Genomic DNA, 16,892 nt, shown 5'->3' on the forward strand with positions numbered 1-16,892 from the left:
CAAGATTTCATTTTTGTTCTCTATTTCAACTGCTGAATGCAGAGAATCAGACTTTCTGAAAATATCGACCCATTAGTGGACCCCCTTATGCATTTCTAGATGCATGCTAGCTGGAAATAAAAAGGTGACTCCTTCAGGAGGATAAGGATGCACAGCATCTGGTTCCAAAACATAGTGATTCACCAGAATTGCAAGCATTTTTTCTTTGACGGATGAAGTTTGTTCTAGTTTTGATGTCTCATGAGACTTGCAGCAAATTCAGAGTAACACTCGGGTTCAGTGTCTCATGTATAGAGCAAAATGCTTGTTCTATATTCATTGCCTCAACAAGAGAAGATGGTAAATCAAGGTTTATGTGGCAGCAATGGAATTAAATAAGGAAACCTGCACAAGAATTGTCCTTTATTTTAAATGTATGTGGGCTAACAGTTGGTCTCTTCATGTCTGAATAGGATTCAGCGTTCTCTCCTTATCTCAGGACCCTGGGACTTAGTGTTGGGCAGAAGTATTACGAAGCTCCCCATGCACCATAAGATATATGCAAGTATATGCTTGAATAAAGTGGTATTTGCTTCAATCAAAAGAACAAGTTATATATGTGTGTGTGTGTGTATATATATATATATGCATGTATATATATGTGTGTGTGTGTATATATATATTTTTTCAAGGAGCTCTGTTTAAGCTAAATAACAGCAAAGCCAATGACCTCATGACCTATTAGAAAGAAAATCTCTGGATAGTTTCTGGTATATAATGCCATCTAAGGGGAAAAAAAAACAAAGCATCAAAAAATCCACAAGATTCCGTACTAATAAGCTGAGTTAATTCAAGAAAAGGTACTTCTGTGTAACTTTGGACATCAGTGCTTTCTTTAGAGTTTGTGCCCTGGGTGGGCCCTCTTTTGGTTAGATTCCAAGTTTATGCTCTGTATCTGGTCCTTTTTGTGCTCCTGGCAGTAAGTTTCTTTCCACGTATCCTTGCTTCTTTCCAGTAAGATGATTTTTCCGATAGTTATGCCTAATTGACTAAATCTATGCAATTGAGAACTTCTTTAGATCAGACTCGGTATTGTCCTCTTTATCTTGGGAAATAATCATTGCACTTTAGCTTTCACTTCCTAAAGAATTTCAGGAACTTATTTCTCCTCTTAATTAAGTATAAAAATGCAGCTCTTTGTGCCAGAGATGGTGGTAATGTAGTCATTATGTAGTCATTCATCCAGGTACTCATGGAAACTTTTTTGGACAAATAATGCACTTTGGCTTGATATAGTGTGGCTATATTAGGCAGCCCACACTTCGGGGACAGGCAAATCATTCGAAAAGATGGATATTTTCCAATATAAGGATTTAAGATTAAGGGAAAAATACTTCCATGCTCTGCAATGGAAAAAATTCTTGTATTTGGGACTGGGCTGTTCTGGTCAAATGGATTTATTTACATAATAAAATTGTAGATTGTCACCTTCAAACATGAGAAATTTTCAGGTTAGTAAAGATTTAGTCTGTGCACAGTAAGCAGCTGGAACAAAAGGAAGGTTCCTGTGGTACCTGAGTAATGACTGTGGGTATTGGCTGAGTTCCACGGGCGACAAAGAGGGGCTCAAAGGGGATCAGGAAAAGACCCTCTGTGAAACTTTGACGGGAGAGCTTACTCCGAAACATTCGGTGAAATGGTTGTGGGGAATGAAATACAAGTATGGAAAAATGGGGTGCAGTGAGACAGTCATACAGGTCACAGGAAATACCTAACATGCTCTTTCAGGCTATGTGCTCTTGGTGGATCTCTGTTTTGAAGGGCACAAGCCAGGAATGATACACAAAGGAGAAAGCCCTAGCCAAGAATTTGTTTTTGACAGAAAGTTTATATTGAAAGAGAAGCTGTTGCCCTTACTTGTGCATAGAACAGTGGTAGGCGCCCTCAAAGACTCGCAGGACAGAAACTTTCAGAGATCTCCTCAGTGCTGAAAACACTGAAAATGGGTGAGGACTGATGATAAATAGGATGGCCACATAGCGGGAAAACTTGGTGTCAGTCGATAGTGGGAAGGATCTGTTTTTTGCTAGGAAGAATAACAGATTCTTTCTTTAAAACTGTGTTTTTGATAAGTTTGAAATTAGTAAGCAGAAAACCACTTTGGACAGGAGAAGGTGGTGGGTGTTATGCTCAAGCGACACTGTGAGGAAGAAGCTGGATTGTATGATGGGGAGGAACAAGAAAACAAGCAGGAATGCATAGCTGATGATTCAAAAGCAAATAAAACATGTTTAAAGATTGAAATTCTGAAACTGTCTTCCAGAAATAACTGGAGGCAAAACCCTCTAGCTTTAAGTCCATTCCAGCCCCATGTTCCTTTATCTCTGAACAGAATAAAACGATTATGGGAAACGCACAAGTCCTAGAAATGTTATTACGCAGTAGTGGTGATTGTAACTTTTATAGATCCATCCTGTGGGCTTTCTTTTTATAGGTGATGTATGAACATTGCTATGAAATCTATATAGAACTGACAGCTGTAGGAGTGGGCAATTGCATTTACATTTTTTTTCATAAATCGTCCTCTCCAGACTAATCTTTGTCTCAGAAATTCAAGGAAGTTTAGAGGATGACTCCCCCTCCCCCTAAGCTGGTGAAGTCCATTTCTTCTCAGGTACAGTTGTGTTTTGCCATTGAATCCTATTTTTAACAACAACTGGTGTGTTTTCCTGAATTAGATTTCATTCAATTGATTGCCACGCTACATTAAGAATATTTTCTAAGTATGATTAGATTTACATTATCCATTATACGTGGTGGTGTATTTAACATAGAATTTTCAGTTAACTCTAAAATTTCTTGTCTCTGTGGGACTGGTTTGCATTAGTGAAGTTACTTGCATGTAGTGCTTCCACTTGTTACCTGTTTAGGTACTTGACCTTTGTAACAGTGGATGACAATATTTAAACTTTTAAAATAATGGGTATTGAAATATATGGTGTGAAAGTTTCACTCTAGTATGGAGATGTCAGTGCATAATCAAAAGGATAGCTGAACATATTTATGTTTTTTAGTGCATGTCTAGATATGGGTGAAGCTTTAACAAGTTATGATAGTTATGCAATTGTACTGGCAATAGCAATGGGAGATTTACAAGTGCTTGTAAATGCTGCTATTAATAGGACGGGTGCTTGTCTAGCAAAACTCTAATCCTTTTCTGCTCTGGGAGAAAATGACAGGGTGGAGAGTTCATCCTTATGATGGGACAAGACTATAATACCTGGAAAGACATTATTTGTCCTTTTTAAAGCTAAAGACTTCAAATATGCTTGCACATAGGGAATGGAGAAAAAATATGTTAAATTTTGAAATATTTTGGAATTTTGGTAGTAAAGATTTATGGGCATTTGCAGGTCGTAGGATACCTGTCTTAAGAGATTTGGAATGTATATTTTTAGATTTCAGCCTGTTAATTTTGATTATTGCGGAATAGAACAGATGCCTTGTTATACTGAACTTCTTGCTGTGGATCTGCAACGAGATAATTTTACTGTACTATTTTATTGCTTATTCTTGCTTTGTGAATAACTTTGCCTAGGAATATTGTTAAAAATTAAAGCCGGAATACCAACGATTTTGTTAATCTTTCCTTTATCAGGAAAAAGATTTGAGACTCTTTGTCCTCTTAAATATAACTGATGTATCTGATTTCAGTGAATGACAATGCTAATAGCATGAATCAGTCTTAAATCCAAGAATAGAAAATTTATTTACTGAATGAGGTGCCTGCTTTGCTTAGTTAGATTTTCAAAAGTGTTTTTTTTTTGTTTGTATTAACTATAACACAATCAACGAAGTCTTGCAGTCTTGACTGTATTCACACGCACACACTGCTAAGCTATTCTTTCTTTCCCGTGCCCAAAGTAAGTGAATGGAATAAATGAGAATTAGCGGAGCGGATCCCATCAGCAATGCTCCAGATATTGCAGGAAGCAGCAAAAGGGTGATTGCTTAAGGTAATTGACATGAATTGCTATAGACTTTATGGTTACAGTATATAAAGTCAGTGGAAGGGGGAGAAAAAGAAATAACATAGTATTTTTGAGACTGTATAACATGTAAATGATGGGAAAAACTTTTTGCAGAAGGAGTGAAATAAGTCTGGTATTGTTTTGTGTCTGTGTGGCGTATAAGGTGGTTGCATTTGTTTTCAGTAGCTTTTGTGGCTTGCTGTACCAATAAAAATCTGGAGTATATGGACATATAATCATTGACTGGCATCCTTATATTTTTGGAAGCTGCTAATATGCATAGTTAAGCAAATAAAGCTTCACATCTCTTTCTGTGGCTATGCACTAGCATGGAGTAATTTTATTACACTGATAGCAGATTTTTTAGTAAAGTTGTGTCTAAAGAGGAAGACCTTGTATATGTTGTTTATTTGCTAATTTTTCTACTGGAGTATTTTTAGTATAAATAGACACAGATATTGATTGGGAGCATATTTTTTGGTTGCTTTCAGTTTTATAAAGTGGAAAAATTTTTGTCTCTTTATAGCAGAGATATTCGTTCTGTGGAATTTTTATGCTTTCGATTCTTACAAAAGACTATTGGATTTCTTTATCTGCTTTGGGGTTCAGGGACTGATTATAGACTGCTTTGCATCATTTAAAACGTTCTTATTTATGAGCAAGGGAGTTAGCAGGAATCACGTGATTCATGGTGAAAAAATTATCTGCAGGTTGTTGCTCCTGTTGTCCTCATAGTCCAGAATGAATTACTGCTGATGTAAGTAATAGTTCTATGCATGATCAGTGGTTAGAGCGTGGTAGGCAAACTGTAACTGAAGTGTTTTTTGTTGGTTTGTTTTTGTGTGTGTGGATAAAGGCCTTGTCTTGTCCAAAGAGAGAGTTTATCGTGTTCTCTTATGAATTTTTACAAAAAGAATACTGTGAAATGAATAGTTCACTGTGATTTCTAATGAGCAACAGTAATGTTCTTTCTAAAGATATATTGCTTAAGTAAAAAACAAACAAACAAAAAGACTTCATTCAGCTTAAATGTGGAGGAGTGTTTGAGTGTATGTGTCTATACCATCCTGTAATGATTCAGACTGGCCCAGGAGAAATTATATCTAGTTGTAGGTGTTTTGAAATTTGAGGAAGAAATGAAACTGGGAAAAAGATAGGCCTTCACACAAATCCTTTTCATTAAAAGCAGGAAGCATTTTAAAGGATATTTTGGTGCCATTTATACTTTTATTTGTGCAAACACAACCCATCCCAGGGTGTGCAAACAGCTCACGGGAATCTTACCGAAACTTCAGGAGCATTAATAGAAATAATGCCTAGAAATGAAGAAAATGTGATGTAGGTGCCTTGCTGGATTGGGTGATGACCTTTCCCTGACTCGCAACGCTGGACGGCATAACCTACTTGGCAGTCACTGAAGTGTGTGAATATTGGCCAACTGTCACTGAGCAGATGCAAGTTGGGAAAAGGGAATAACTTATTGTGGATGAAGGTGAGGGGTTTACAGTTATTTAGATTACAACTTCTCAGCCAGTTTTGTCTGCAGTTAATATTTCAAAATTGCCAACCTAATAGATAGTATTTTATTAGAGATATGTAAGTTTATCTGAACTAAGACATATATTTCTAATTGAGATAAAATGTCTATAAGCGAATGTAGTAAGTGATAGTGATGACATTTCCTCTTTATCAATTGTATAGTTTTTCAAAGTGCCAGAAGCTTTGTCAGTGTGCAAGACTGAATGATTATTCTGCGTCCCCCCCCCCCCCATATTTTGTTCCTCTTTTCTGTATTGAGCCAGGTATCTCTTGTAGGTTATCCGAGTAATAAGAACTTAAAATCTGGAAAACTGACTTGACTAGATTATGTTGAAAAATAGGATCATGTAAACCTGAAGGGTAGGGTGATAAAACTCCGGAACAGATATAATTATAGTGGATAAATCACGGTTTAAGAATGTTGGCTAGAAAAATGAGTTGTACAGTGATTGCAAGGATTATGTTCTGCAGTGCATATTCACTGACTTGGCGTTCCATTGAGGATAAAGTTTTATTTCATTTAAGAAGCTCTATGCCCCCTTCTTTCCTTCCAAAGAAAAGGAACTACAATATGATACAAACAAACGTATGCTCGAGTATTGAACCATAGCTCTGTAAAAACAACACGTATTTTTTTGATTTGGAATATTTTCTGTTAGCATTTTCCTTATTTCAGAAAGTGTTACTACTTTACTTTTAGTGTGACTGCTCTTCACAAAATCTTTTCATCCTTGGAATGTGAGAGCATATTAATTAGATTTTGATTGTGTTTCTTAGACTAAGGAGTGGGAGAAGGAGGAAGATTTCATTAAGATCTGTGAGATTGGAGGAGGAACAGATTGATTCTGATAAGCCGATTGGGTTAGTAACTATTTTGGAAAGAAGAGGTCATGGACTTGAGGAGGGGACTAGCACAGCATCTAAGTAGTTTAGAAGGAGTTTCAAGTGGGTTGAAATGTGAAAGAGAACTGGCAAGGTGAACAGAGTTTATTAGCCTGCGTGAGAGATGAAGGCCAATATGCAAGGTACAAGAATAAATTTCTGCAACGTATGGTGCAAATATGCTGTTATTCTATTCAAGAGAAGTTGAGATCTGAAAGGGGGGAGGGGGGCTATCTCTGCAGTCTGTAAACAATCAAAGTAAAATATGCCGTGCTCAGAAGCTTTCCTTTTTCCCCGGCACTTCGTTGCTAGTCTCAGGAACGCTACTAGAAAGATATCTTCCCTTTTCAAACAACTGTGCGGTCTCAACCTTTTTTATCCTTCTTCCATAGTAGTTTTGTTTTCTTAAATTATTTTTCTCTCTTGATTTCTCCTCCTTTCTTCCCTGTGAATTGCGCTCCCTATGGCAGCTGTCTTGTTATGGATGGAATGAAATAGTGTTGTCTGAAGTCTCTGAGATTTTTCAGCTGATTCTTCAGAGAGGCTAGCAAAGGTGCAATAGTCCCTTTCCGCAGGGAAGACCCAGGAAGGAAACATTCCAAAAAATATTTTTTGGAATACTCACATGTAGGAAGGATCCATATTTTGTGAACTCTGCAAATACCCGTATTTTGGGGCCATAAAAATGGATGTGATGAGACCAATGTGTGGACACTGCTGCAGAGACTGTCCGAAGGTAGACAGGAGAGTGGCCACGCAGAACAGACCCCTTGCACGACTGGTGCTGAAATATACACTATGAGCTCTTCCTAAAGACTAAGTGTGTGGCAGTCTTTTAAGGGAAAAAATAATGTGTCAGCAACCACATGTATCCATCCGCATCTATGACAAAGTTTATAGTTTTTATTAAGAAAAAGTTAAACTGAAAATATTCAGGTTACTTGCTGCTGAAATTCTAACTATTGCTATTTTCCCTCATCTCTGCGGTAAGAATATAGGTAAAGTCTAAACTAATGTCCTGCCTCTGTTGGCAAGATATTGGAAATACTACTTTGTCATGGTGTCAAATTTGTGAAAATCAGCCTTTTGGAGAAGATCAGCTTTTCAGGTACTACTTCATGGACTGTTTTCACAAAAAGGAGACTTACAATAGAAAGTAAATTAAAGTAATTGAGATTAGAGTAATGCAGAGCTCAATGTTTAATCAGTGATTAACAACATTTGAATTTGCAAACAGTACTCATAACAATGCAGATGTAATTGCGTTCAAATTTAATGTCTGGTTATTGTGCTAACCAAATTTTTTACACTTGTTCCAATGTTACACACCTCAGACATTAGATGATAATTTCTTCTTGATTTTTTAATTAGTGTCTGAAAATTGAATGTTCTTCTGCTTTGTACAATTAGATCTGGTAGTTTAATATTTCAAAGTGGGAGCCAGCTTGTTTCCTTGAAACACTAACGATTTCTATTTTATGGTAATACCTATGTAGACCTAGGTGTGTGTGCTACACCAGAATCTGAATGTCCTCTTTTTTTTTTTTTTTTTTTTTTTTTTTTTTTTTCAGAAGAGGTGTGGTGCACCGTGCTGAAGTGATCGCTTTCCTGTGTTCTTAATGTGATCTTGGCAAACTGTACTTTTTCACTATGAGAAGTGAATTGGCTTATATAACTCAGTTGCAGCAGAAAATGCAACTTATGGTAAGTGGGAGCAAAGCTTTTTGGAGCTTTGTAGAATACAAATTCAACAATTCACATTGTTTAATTATAGACCTTATCTAAAAATTAACAAATAACATTTTCAGTCACTCTGATCGCTGAGTTTTTTTTCGGTATGAAAATATATATCAATGTATCTCACCAGCTATTGATGCTATAAAAAGTAACTGAAGTTTGCGTATTAGTGTGGGGATCACTGCTTCCATTTTGTGCTATACTCTGTAAACAACATATCTGAAATGGTTTGAATTAGAATTAGTTAATTTGATGTTCATGCTGACTCTGCATCAATACTTGATTTTTTTTTTGTCAATTTTTTTGCAGATTTTTCTTCCTTGTTGGATTTTTCCAATTCTGTTGAATATGTAATTACAACTATGGCAACAAAAGTAGAAATAAGTTCTACTTTGGCGTCTTTGACGACAGTACCTGACTTAAATGAACTCACAAAGGAGGATAAATCACAACGTGTGTACGTAAGTGTGCTTTCAGATGCAAGTAAGAAGACAAATGAACCCTCAGCATCACTAACTCTTGAAGAGAAGAGCAAATTTGCAAGTACTTTGAGATCTGCAACAATGCCCACGCTAGGATCAAGGCCAAGGCTTTTCCCAAAGCCTTTTTCTAAAGAGAAATCTTCGGATACTTTTGCAAATGTAAAAACACCTGTTATGGCTTTCAGATCAAGTAATCTTATTAGAAAGGCCACTGAAGAAACATCACCTGTTAAGGTATTAAGTGGAAATGTTCCCTCATTAGTAGACCAAAAGGTAATTGAAAGTGAAAATAAGGCTAACAGTGAAGTAGTCACAAATATGTCTTTCTACACTGGTCCCAGTGCTAATACTGTCATCCTTTTTGAGACAGCTGGCACAGAACAGTCAAAGGTCGGGCTGGCAGAAGGAAAAAGAGCTGCTGATGACCACAGAGTATTTAGTACTATGCAAACAAAAGAACTTCAGTGTAATGCAAAGCCTGAGAAACCATCTCAGCCATCTGAGATATCCAGGAAAGCTGAAGGATCTATTCATAGGCAAATATCACTTTCCTCCAGTGCTAGGCCAGTCTCTTGGAACTCCCTCAAAACTCGTGAAAAGAAAGATGGTTATGAAGATCTTACTGGGGAGAAAACCAATGATGATACAAATGATATCAACAGTAAAGCTGGTTTCTCTGATGTGCAGCAAAGGCCAAAACATAGACCAGTATCTGCTGTTTTTCTAGAATCATTAAGAGATCAAAAGCATCGCCCAATAGAACCTTCGGAGGAAAAATCTCCTACAGAGAAATCCTGGGTTAGAAAACCAAGGCCTTTGTCCATGGACCTGACAGCTAAGTTTGAATATAAAGATCTTTCTTCCTGCAAAAAGACTTGCTCATCTCATGAGAGCAAGGAGAACATATCTTTAACTTATTTTACTGACATGAGCTGTCATGAGCAGTCTGAAATGGGGCCGAGAAGTGAAGAAATGGAATTTAATAAAGACAGTTCTTCTAAAACAAACTTGAAGCGCAGTAGTCAGGACATTGGCGTCCTGAATGATGGGAAGTACGTTTGGGAAACACAGCATAAATCTAAAAGTGAACAAATTGAGGCAAAACCAGAAATAGTGACTAACTTGCGTGGTTCTGAAAGAAGCTGTGAAACTAGTAGTGTCAGCAAAACTGATAAGGAGGCAAAAAGATTGGATCAAAAGGAAACTTGTATGTTTCTAGCCCGTGAAAGTCCTGCAGTTTCCTCAGAAAAAGACAACAGTATCAAAAGGGGTAGTGTTAAAAAACATGTTAGTTTGTTTGCTTCAGAAAATCCTAGTACTCCGATGGATACAGAGCCTCTTCCATCAACTGCTGAGAGGGAAAACAGATACATGAATGTCCAACAGAGAATCAAAGAACTGACAACAGAAAATGCAGATGCTAAGCCAGGAAATCTGCGCAGGTCACTTCAATCACGACCACTTTCTGCAGACTTAACAAAGATGTAAGTTTCAGAGAAGTTTTATTTAATCTTCTTAAAACTTCATCTCATTCGCTTGCTCGTTCAGTAGGATACCTGCATGCCTTGGTTCCATTCTGTGTAATTATTCTTTATACTATTATTTTTGATCCATTTAGGGGTTAAGCCCTCTTTCCAATCTTATCTTTCACTCCCCCCCTCCCCAAAAATGAAATATACCTTAACAACAGCTGCAGAAAATATGCTGTCAGTAATGTGGCCTTTGCATGTTACTGTAACTGTATAGCTATTATTAAAGTTTCATGTATTTTGAAATCTCGCGGTGAAGTGTTGTAGACAGCACACTTGCATGTTTGTAGAAAGCAAAAAATAAGCAGAGATTCCTTATTTTACTGTGCTGCTTTGAATGTCCATCCTGTCATCCTCACAAAAGTCTCTTTCTTCAGGATACTTCTGAATTATATTTTACTTGGCACAGTAGGGGCAGTAAACGTTTACCATGTCTTTGACAGTGGTATAGAATATCAGGTTTTCAGCCAGACGGGAATCTTATTTCACTTTCATATCAAGGCTGAAAGATCCGTGATGTGTATTCTTCCCAAGCTGTGGCAAGGGAGCAGGGAAGCATCATTTTTTTGCTAGAACAAGGCTTAAAAATTCAACAATTGCTTTTAACAGTGAGTAGGCAAGTACTGTACTGTGTCCTCGTATATAGTACTAATTGATATAATAAAGACAACTGGCACGGGAAGAGTCGGGAGGGTTATAGTGGCATATAATCCTGTTTTGGGACAGACTTTAACTGAAGTGGAACTGTCCTAGCATACCTTTCTTATAAACTAGTGAGTCTTTCTGCTTTATGCAGATGCACTTCTTTCTCTTTTGGGTTCAGGAATTGTTGAGTTTCAAAACTTGCTCTGCCAGGTGTGGAAAGCTCTCTGTTTCCAGTGGTGTAAATCAAAATCTTGCAGCCTCTGTTTCTGAAGGTCCTTTGCAATGTTTTTGAGCAGTCTTGTTAGAGCAATATGAGACCTGCTGATCATTAGATATATTTAAAAAAAAAAAAAGTTTTCCAATGAAAAGATATTTGGTCCAATATAGAATCTATTCTCTCAGTATAAAGTTGGATAATTGATTATTCAAAATCATTAAGATTTATGTTTGTGACATGCAAAGAAACTGGAGACGGTATTGCAAAGTGTGTTAAGCACAATCTGTGGCCACATGGCAGGTCGTCATGCTAACCTGGATACCTCACGTTCTGTACGAGATGAAAAAGGGCTAAGGACAGAGGAATAACGTCTTTTGATGGAAGTGTATTTCACATAATGAATACAGCAGACATTGGGATGAAAGGATCTACTGTATGAATAGTAGAGTAATATAATTCTTCAGCAAACCTTGGTCCTTCGACATTGTGATGGGAATAAACGGAAGCAATACAACTGAGACATGAGAATATCAATAACTTTTATTATTTAGCCACATTATGGTTCTCTAAAGTTTTACATTATGCAATAAGTTACATAACTAACAATTTTTTTTATGAAACAACAATCCTTTGGTCTTGATACAATAAAACCACTCAATACACTTAATTGTAATATGAAAGAGTGCTGTTTCTCCTTTTAAGAAATATAATTGATTGGATATTTTTTAATGATATGAGATAATATATCATCAGCCTGCTTTGGGAGGAAGCATGTTTGTCAGCTAACTGGAGTTAAAAGAAGTAATAGAAGTTTTTGTCTTAGGTTTTCAAGTCCAGCATCAACCAGTGAAGTCAAGCCTGAGAAACCTGTTGAAATAAGAAATGACTCTACCAATGAAATGCAAGAAAATCAAAAAGTAAGAAAATGGCATCAGTCGATGTAATCTTCAAATAGGTTTTCATGTAGAGTGTATATAGCACTATACTCTGTCCTATGTGTCTTTATCAATCAGTGACTTTAAAATGGGCATTGAGAGTATTAAAAATGACATAATCCTAATAGGCTTACTTGGATAATTCTATCTTTAGAATACACTGGTGAAGTATGGGAGTATCGTGTCTGTGTTGAGTCCTGAAAAAGTTGTATTTGCACGCTCTTAAATGCGTGCAGCAGTATAGACTGAAAAAAAACGTTATATATGCTATTTTAATGGAAATTCTAATGGATAAAACCTGGAGTGAATAGGCTATGGCTGTTGTGGTTCTGCACAGTGATTGTCCTTAATTCTCTCTAAGCACAGAATTAGTAGTGTAGTGATTTCCACATCCAAGTCACAGCTCTGAATTAAATGTATGCTGTATGTTTCATGTCACTCTCTGAAGACAAGTAACATTTAACTTTGAAGTTTTGGAAATATAGAAATATACAGAAAGTTATAATCTGTTTTTGAAAAAGCTGATATGCTGTCTTTAATTCTAAGTAAAACTCTGGTGTTCCAAAATGTAACCTTTCTGTTGACGCTTCTTAGTATCGTTAAACAGGAATTTTATGTAGTTTTAAGGGTATTCCTTGAGAGTCCTCATGGCTGTGCTTTTTTTTCTGTCTAGGTTTGAGATAAGAATATGTGGTAAGGAAGCTAACAGTCTGATCCAAAGCTCTAGTAGGTTAATTTAATTTTAAAGAAGACTTACTTGTTTTAAAAAGAAAATCTTCAATTAATGCAAGTGCTGTTTTCGGAATCTATCAATAAAGTAGGATTAAAAGCATTCCAATGCTCTGCCTAGAAAAACGTAGATTCTCCATACATGTTTCTAGTATTAAAAAGTAAAAATCAGCTTATGAGTCACTCTGTTATAACCAAAATTTAGACTGGAGTTATACATCTGCTGCTGAGTTATACATCTGCTGCCTTTGTCTTGATGGATTTTTGTGATTAGAGAACAAGGATATGTTTAACTTGTGCATGTTGTATTGCACAGAGTAGGTGGTATATGGTTTATTTAAAAGATGTATAACAATACTGTATTAACTGTTGGATTTTCCTGTTCCAGAGTAAGGAGACCAAGCTTCCACATGGCACAGATTTCACTGAAGCATATGCTATTGGGAATCCTTGGAAACCCCGCCAGATTTTAAAACTAACAAATAAGGCTAATCAGACAGAGACAAAAGGAAACTTACTTGGAGATAGTCACCATTTTTCTCTGCAAAGTGAAAATTCTGTCTCGTTCACGAGCAGCTTTGAAAAAAAATTAAAACCAACCACACTAATGGAAAAGACCTATGTTAAAACTGTCCGAGCTACCATGTTTGATCATAATATTCAGAGACATAATGTTGCTGCTAGTCATCCTGGAATTGATTCTGCACAGATGAATAATGGCCTTGAAGGAAAGCATGATGTGGTGACTTTGGGGCATAACAGAGGATCACAGGTGGGAGAAGTGGAGGAGACAACTAGTTTAAAGCAGTATCACAATCAATCTCATTCATCAAAGCAGATAACAGATGCAGAAAAAACTGGAAAACCAGCTTGTTCAAATGAAGGCAAGAAAATGACTCGGGCAATTCTATTAGAAAAATCTGCTGTTGCGAAAAGTGAGAAACACACTCCTAAAAATGCAGAAGACTCTCTAACTTACCAAAGAATAGAGCCAAGATATGAAGTCTTTCAGACATTTGGTGAGAGAGCTCTTAGTGAAGCCATTACAATGGCACCTGAAAAAAAAGCTGTGACACTCAGAACTCGAAAATCGTCTGTGAAAGAGCAGAAAAATGACGGGGATGTTTTACACAGTGATCAGCCAGCCAGACTAAGTAATAAAATTGACTACTTGAAAGAAGGTGGTATTATTTCAGAAACTAAAGACACAAAAGCTTTTCCAAACAGGTTTACTTTTAAAGAACCTAATGATTTTTTCCCTGATGGATGTAGTTTAGCTGAACAGAAAAAAGACTCTAGTAAAACTGAACCTGATCTGATATTAATAGCAGAGAAAATACATTATTCTACAGACAAAAGTAAATGCTTGGAAAAAAATGAACAAATAAATAAACCACATTTTGAAGTTAAAAATGAAGAGAGTGAAGTCTCTTCCGTAGATAGAACAGAGAGGTCTAATGTGACTAAATATTTTTCTGAGAAAAGCAGCATAAAACCAGGCAGAACAGATAACCGTGACCTGAGAACCAGTTCTGGTCATGAAGTTATCTTAACCAGTGTAAATAAACACGGGGCCCAGTCTTCATCAGTGCTTTCAAGTGGACAAGTATGTAAATCTTCCAGTAGCCACCATCCCGATATGGAAGTACTAACCATTAGTAAAGAGGAATCTAGAGCCTTTGATTTAAGGAAATGTCTAGACTCAAAGAGTGTAGAAGAAAGCTTTAGCTTAGATAGTACAGCACATGAAAACAGAGATAAATTCAGAGTAATAGGACCAGAGGAAAAGGTCAGGAGAACCAGAAGTAGCAATGCAGACTTGAAAATTTCAGAAAGATGGAGAAGGAAGACCTTGCCTCAGGATTCTATCAAGACAGAAGTTGGTTTGCTCACTCCTGAGAGCATCAAAAGTCTGAACAGGACAGAATCATTACAATTGGAAGAAGGCTCAGTTAAAAAGAGAGGTAAAAAAAGCAAAGAAGGAACGGTAGGAAATGAGGCAAATCAAACTGTTCTTGGCAGTCCTGACAGTTCCTTGAAAAATCAGAGTGCTGCTTTTGAACCAAAAGCAACTTATTTTGCGGTTACTTACCAGGTTTCTGCAGACAAAAAAGAAAAGAGCTTTGATATTCTTAGCGCAAGTGAAACTAGTAAAATTCCTCCCTCAAGGGAGGTGGTAACAACTGATCTGGACCCAGTTTTTTCCAAAAGGTCCAAGCCTGTGTTACAGCAACCAAATAAAAATATAGCACATACAAATTGTAGAGAAGACTCACGAGATGTATATATTAACAAGGATTGGGACAAAGAGGAAGAAAAAAATGAAATTAACTTTTCCAAAAACATTGCATTCACTAATTTTCGTGTATCTGGGAAAGATAACCAAAAGCATCATGAAAGGAGTCTGGATCATTCTAAAGAGAACATTATAAATGTTGATGCTTTGCTGTTAAAACAGGACCTGGAAAATAAAGCTCAAACTGATCTCAGAAGTAGCAGACGAAAAGTCTCTTCTTACCGTGAACACAGATCCCCCTTACATTTTGAACAATTACATAAAAACAATGAACTAGTAACCCAGAAGAGTAGTGAAAATAATTATGATTTATCTGGAGGGAAGGCTGAAGACGGTTATAGATTGCGAATTCTTGATATTGATGCACTTATGGCAGAATATAAAGAAGAATCATTGATTCAGGACAAGCTTCCTGAAGACCGCAGTTTGTTTAATAGGGAGTTACCAAAGAACAGAAGAAATATGTCAGATTGGGCTTCTCCCTCCTATAGCTGGAAAGAGAGGAAGGGATCAGATCACTGTTCTCTTAAAAACAAACAAGGTGACTGGGCAGAAGAGTACAACAGGCCAGAGAAATTAATCTTAAATGAAAAGAACAGTGAGAAACTGGAATCCTGTGGCCCTGAATTTGATAAGCAGAAGTCCAAAGACAGAAAGTTCAGCCCTCCTTACTGGGGAAATCCTAGCAGCTTGTTTTCAGATAAGTTTATAAATTCACCTGTGGAGTTCACCAGAAAAAAAACATTCATCATTGATGAAGATCAAGAAATGAACTTAACTTCCAGGCAACAAAGTTCAAAATTTGCAAGTGACAAGGTGCAGCCTACGAAAGCAGTTGGTACAGACCAAAAGTTGAAAATTAATTTGGCTTCTAAGTTGTCTGTAAAGCCTGATGTTGGCCAGTTACAGAAGAAATTGGTCACAAAAGAACAGTTCTTGCAGGTGGCTCCAGAAGGTGACTGCAGCAAAGATGTAACAAGGAGCTTTGTAACTAAGAACAAAGACGATGCAAATAAGACATCATGTGACAATGACTTTTCCAATGTGAAGAATAAGACTGACTGGAAGAACTACACGTCTACTTCAGGAAATGCACCGCCAGATTTAAGACGATCCTATTCGGAAAAAAGCAGCCAAGGAAAAGACAACATACCACTTATGAAAGAAGCAAGGGGAAGAAAGGATCTGTATCGATTCAGACAGAGCTTCCCACTGGAAAGTACGGAAAGTGAGTGGAAAAAAAAGACGTCATCTCAATTGGAAACTTCCTTCCATGAAGATAAAAAGGTATTACAAAACGGTATCTAAGTGCTTCCTGTAACTAAAATTGAAAGTAAAGAAAGACTTTAATTACACTTCTGTCCCACTCTTCGGTGTTAGGTCTGACTTTGTTGCCATTAAGCATATGTGGAGAGGCGTATCTGTTAATTATGGAGGACAACTTTTTCTTTTTAATAGAGTTTATTTCCTTTCAGGCTGTGTTTGCTTGAGGAATTTCTGTTGTAATAGATGACTAGACCTTTTTGTTTTAAGCAGATAAATATGTATTGACATTGCCACAGATAGCACAAAAAGAGCTTTAAAGATGCGTACATATGTATTACTAATGCTATGAACACTAATATGGTAAAATCTTAAGTTTACAGCTTCATAATTGTTTGAAAAAACTTTTTTGGGTTTATTTTGCAAGCAGTAAGCAGTGATCTTTTGGGTATTCTTTTTGTTTTTTCTGAAGCAAGCAATGTTTTCATTAGGTGAATGGTCCTCCTTTGTACCTGCAACTTTATTGCTGAAATGCAAGTGATGCTCCTGATGCAATGACACATCAGTGCATTCGACATAATCATTTGGATGTTGATGGGTATAATGCTTTTCTCTGTTTTGCAGTTTA

General features: G+C 36.7%; 1 protein-coding gene across 3 annotated transcripts in view; it reads left to right on the forward strand.

Moving 5' to 3' along the window:
- KIAA1671 (KIAA1671 ortholog) overlaps window positions 1-16,892 on the forward strand; it is a 91,332-nt gene that overhangs the window by 16,742 nt on the left and 57,698 nt on the right. For 2 of the 3 annotated variants that reach the window (XM_068911669.1, XM_068911671.1), the window contains exons 2-5: window positions 8,003-8,135; window positions 8,478-10,134; window positions 11,865-11,958; window positions 13,094-16,288. In XM_068911669.1, coding sequence (XP_068767770.1) covers window positions 8,531-10,134; window positions 11,865-11,958; window positions 13,094-16,288 — 4,893 coding nt within the window. In that variant the 5' untranslated portion in view covers window positions 8,003-8,135; window positions 8,478-8,530. The remainder of the gene's footprint in view (window positions 1-8,002; window positions 8,136-8,477; window positions 10,135-11,864; window positions 11,959-13,093; window positions 16,289-16,892) is intronic. The other variant, XM_068911670.1, reaches the window with a different exon arrangement.

The sequence above is a fragment of the Struthio camelus genome, chromosome 17 (genome assembly GCF_040807025.1).
Source record: "Struthio camelus isolate bStrCam1 chromosome 17, bStrCam1.hap1, whole genome shotgun sequence".
In the NCBI taxonomy this organism is placed as follows: domain Eukaryota; kingdom Metazoa; phylum Chordata; class Aves; order Struthioniformes; family Struthionidae; genus Struthio; species Struthio camelus.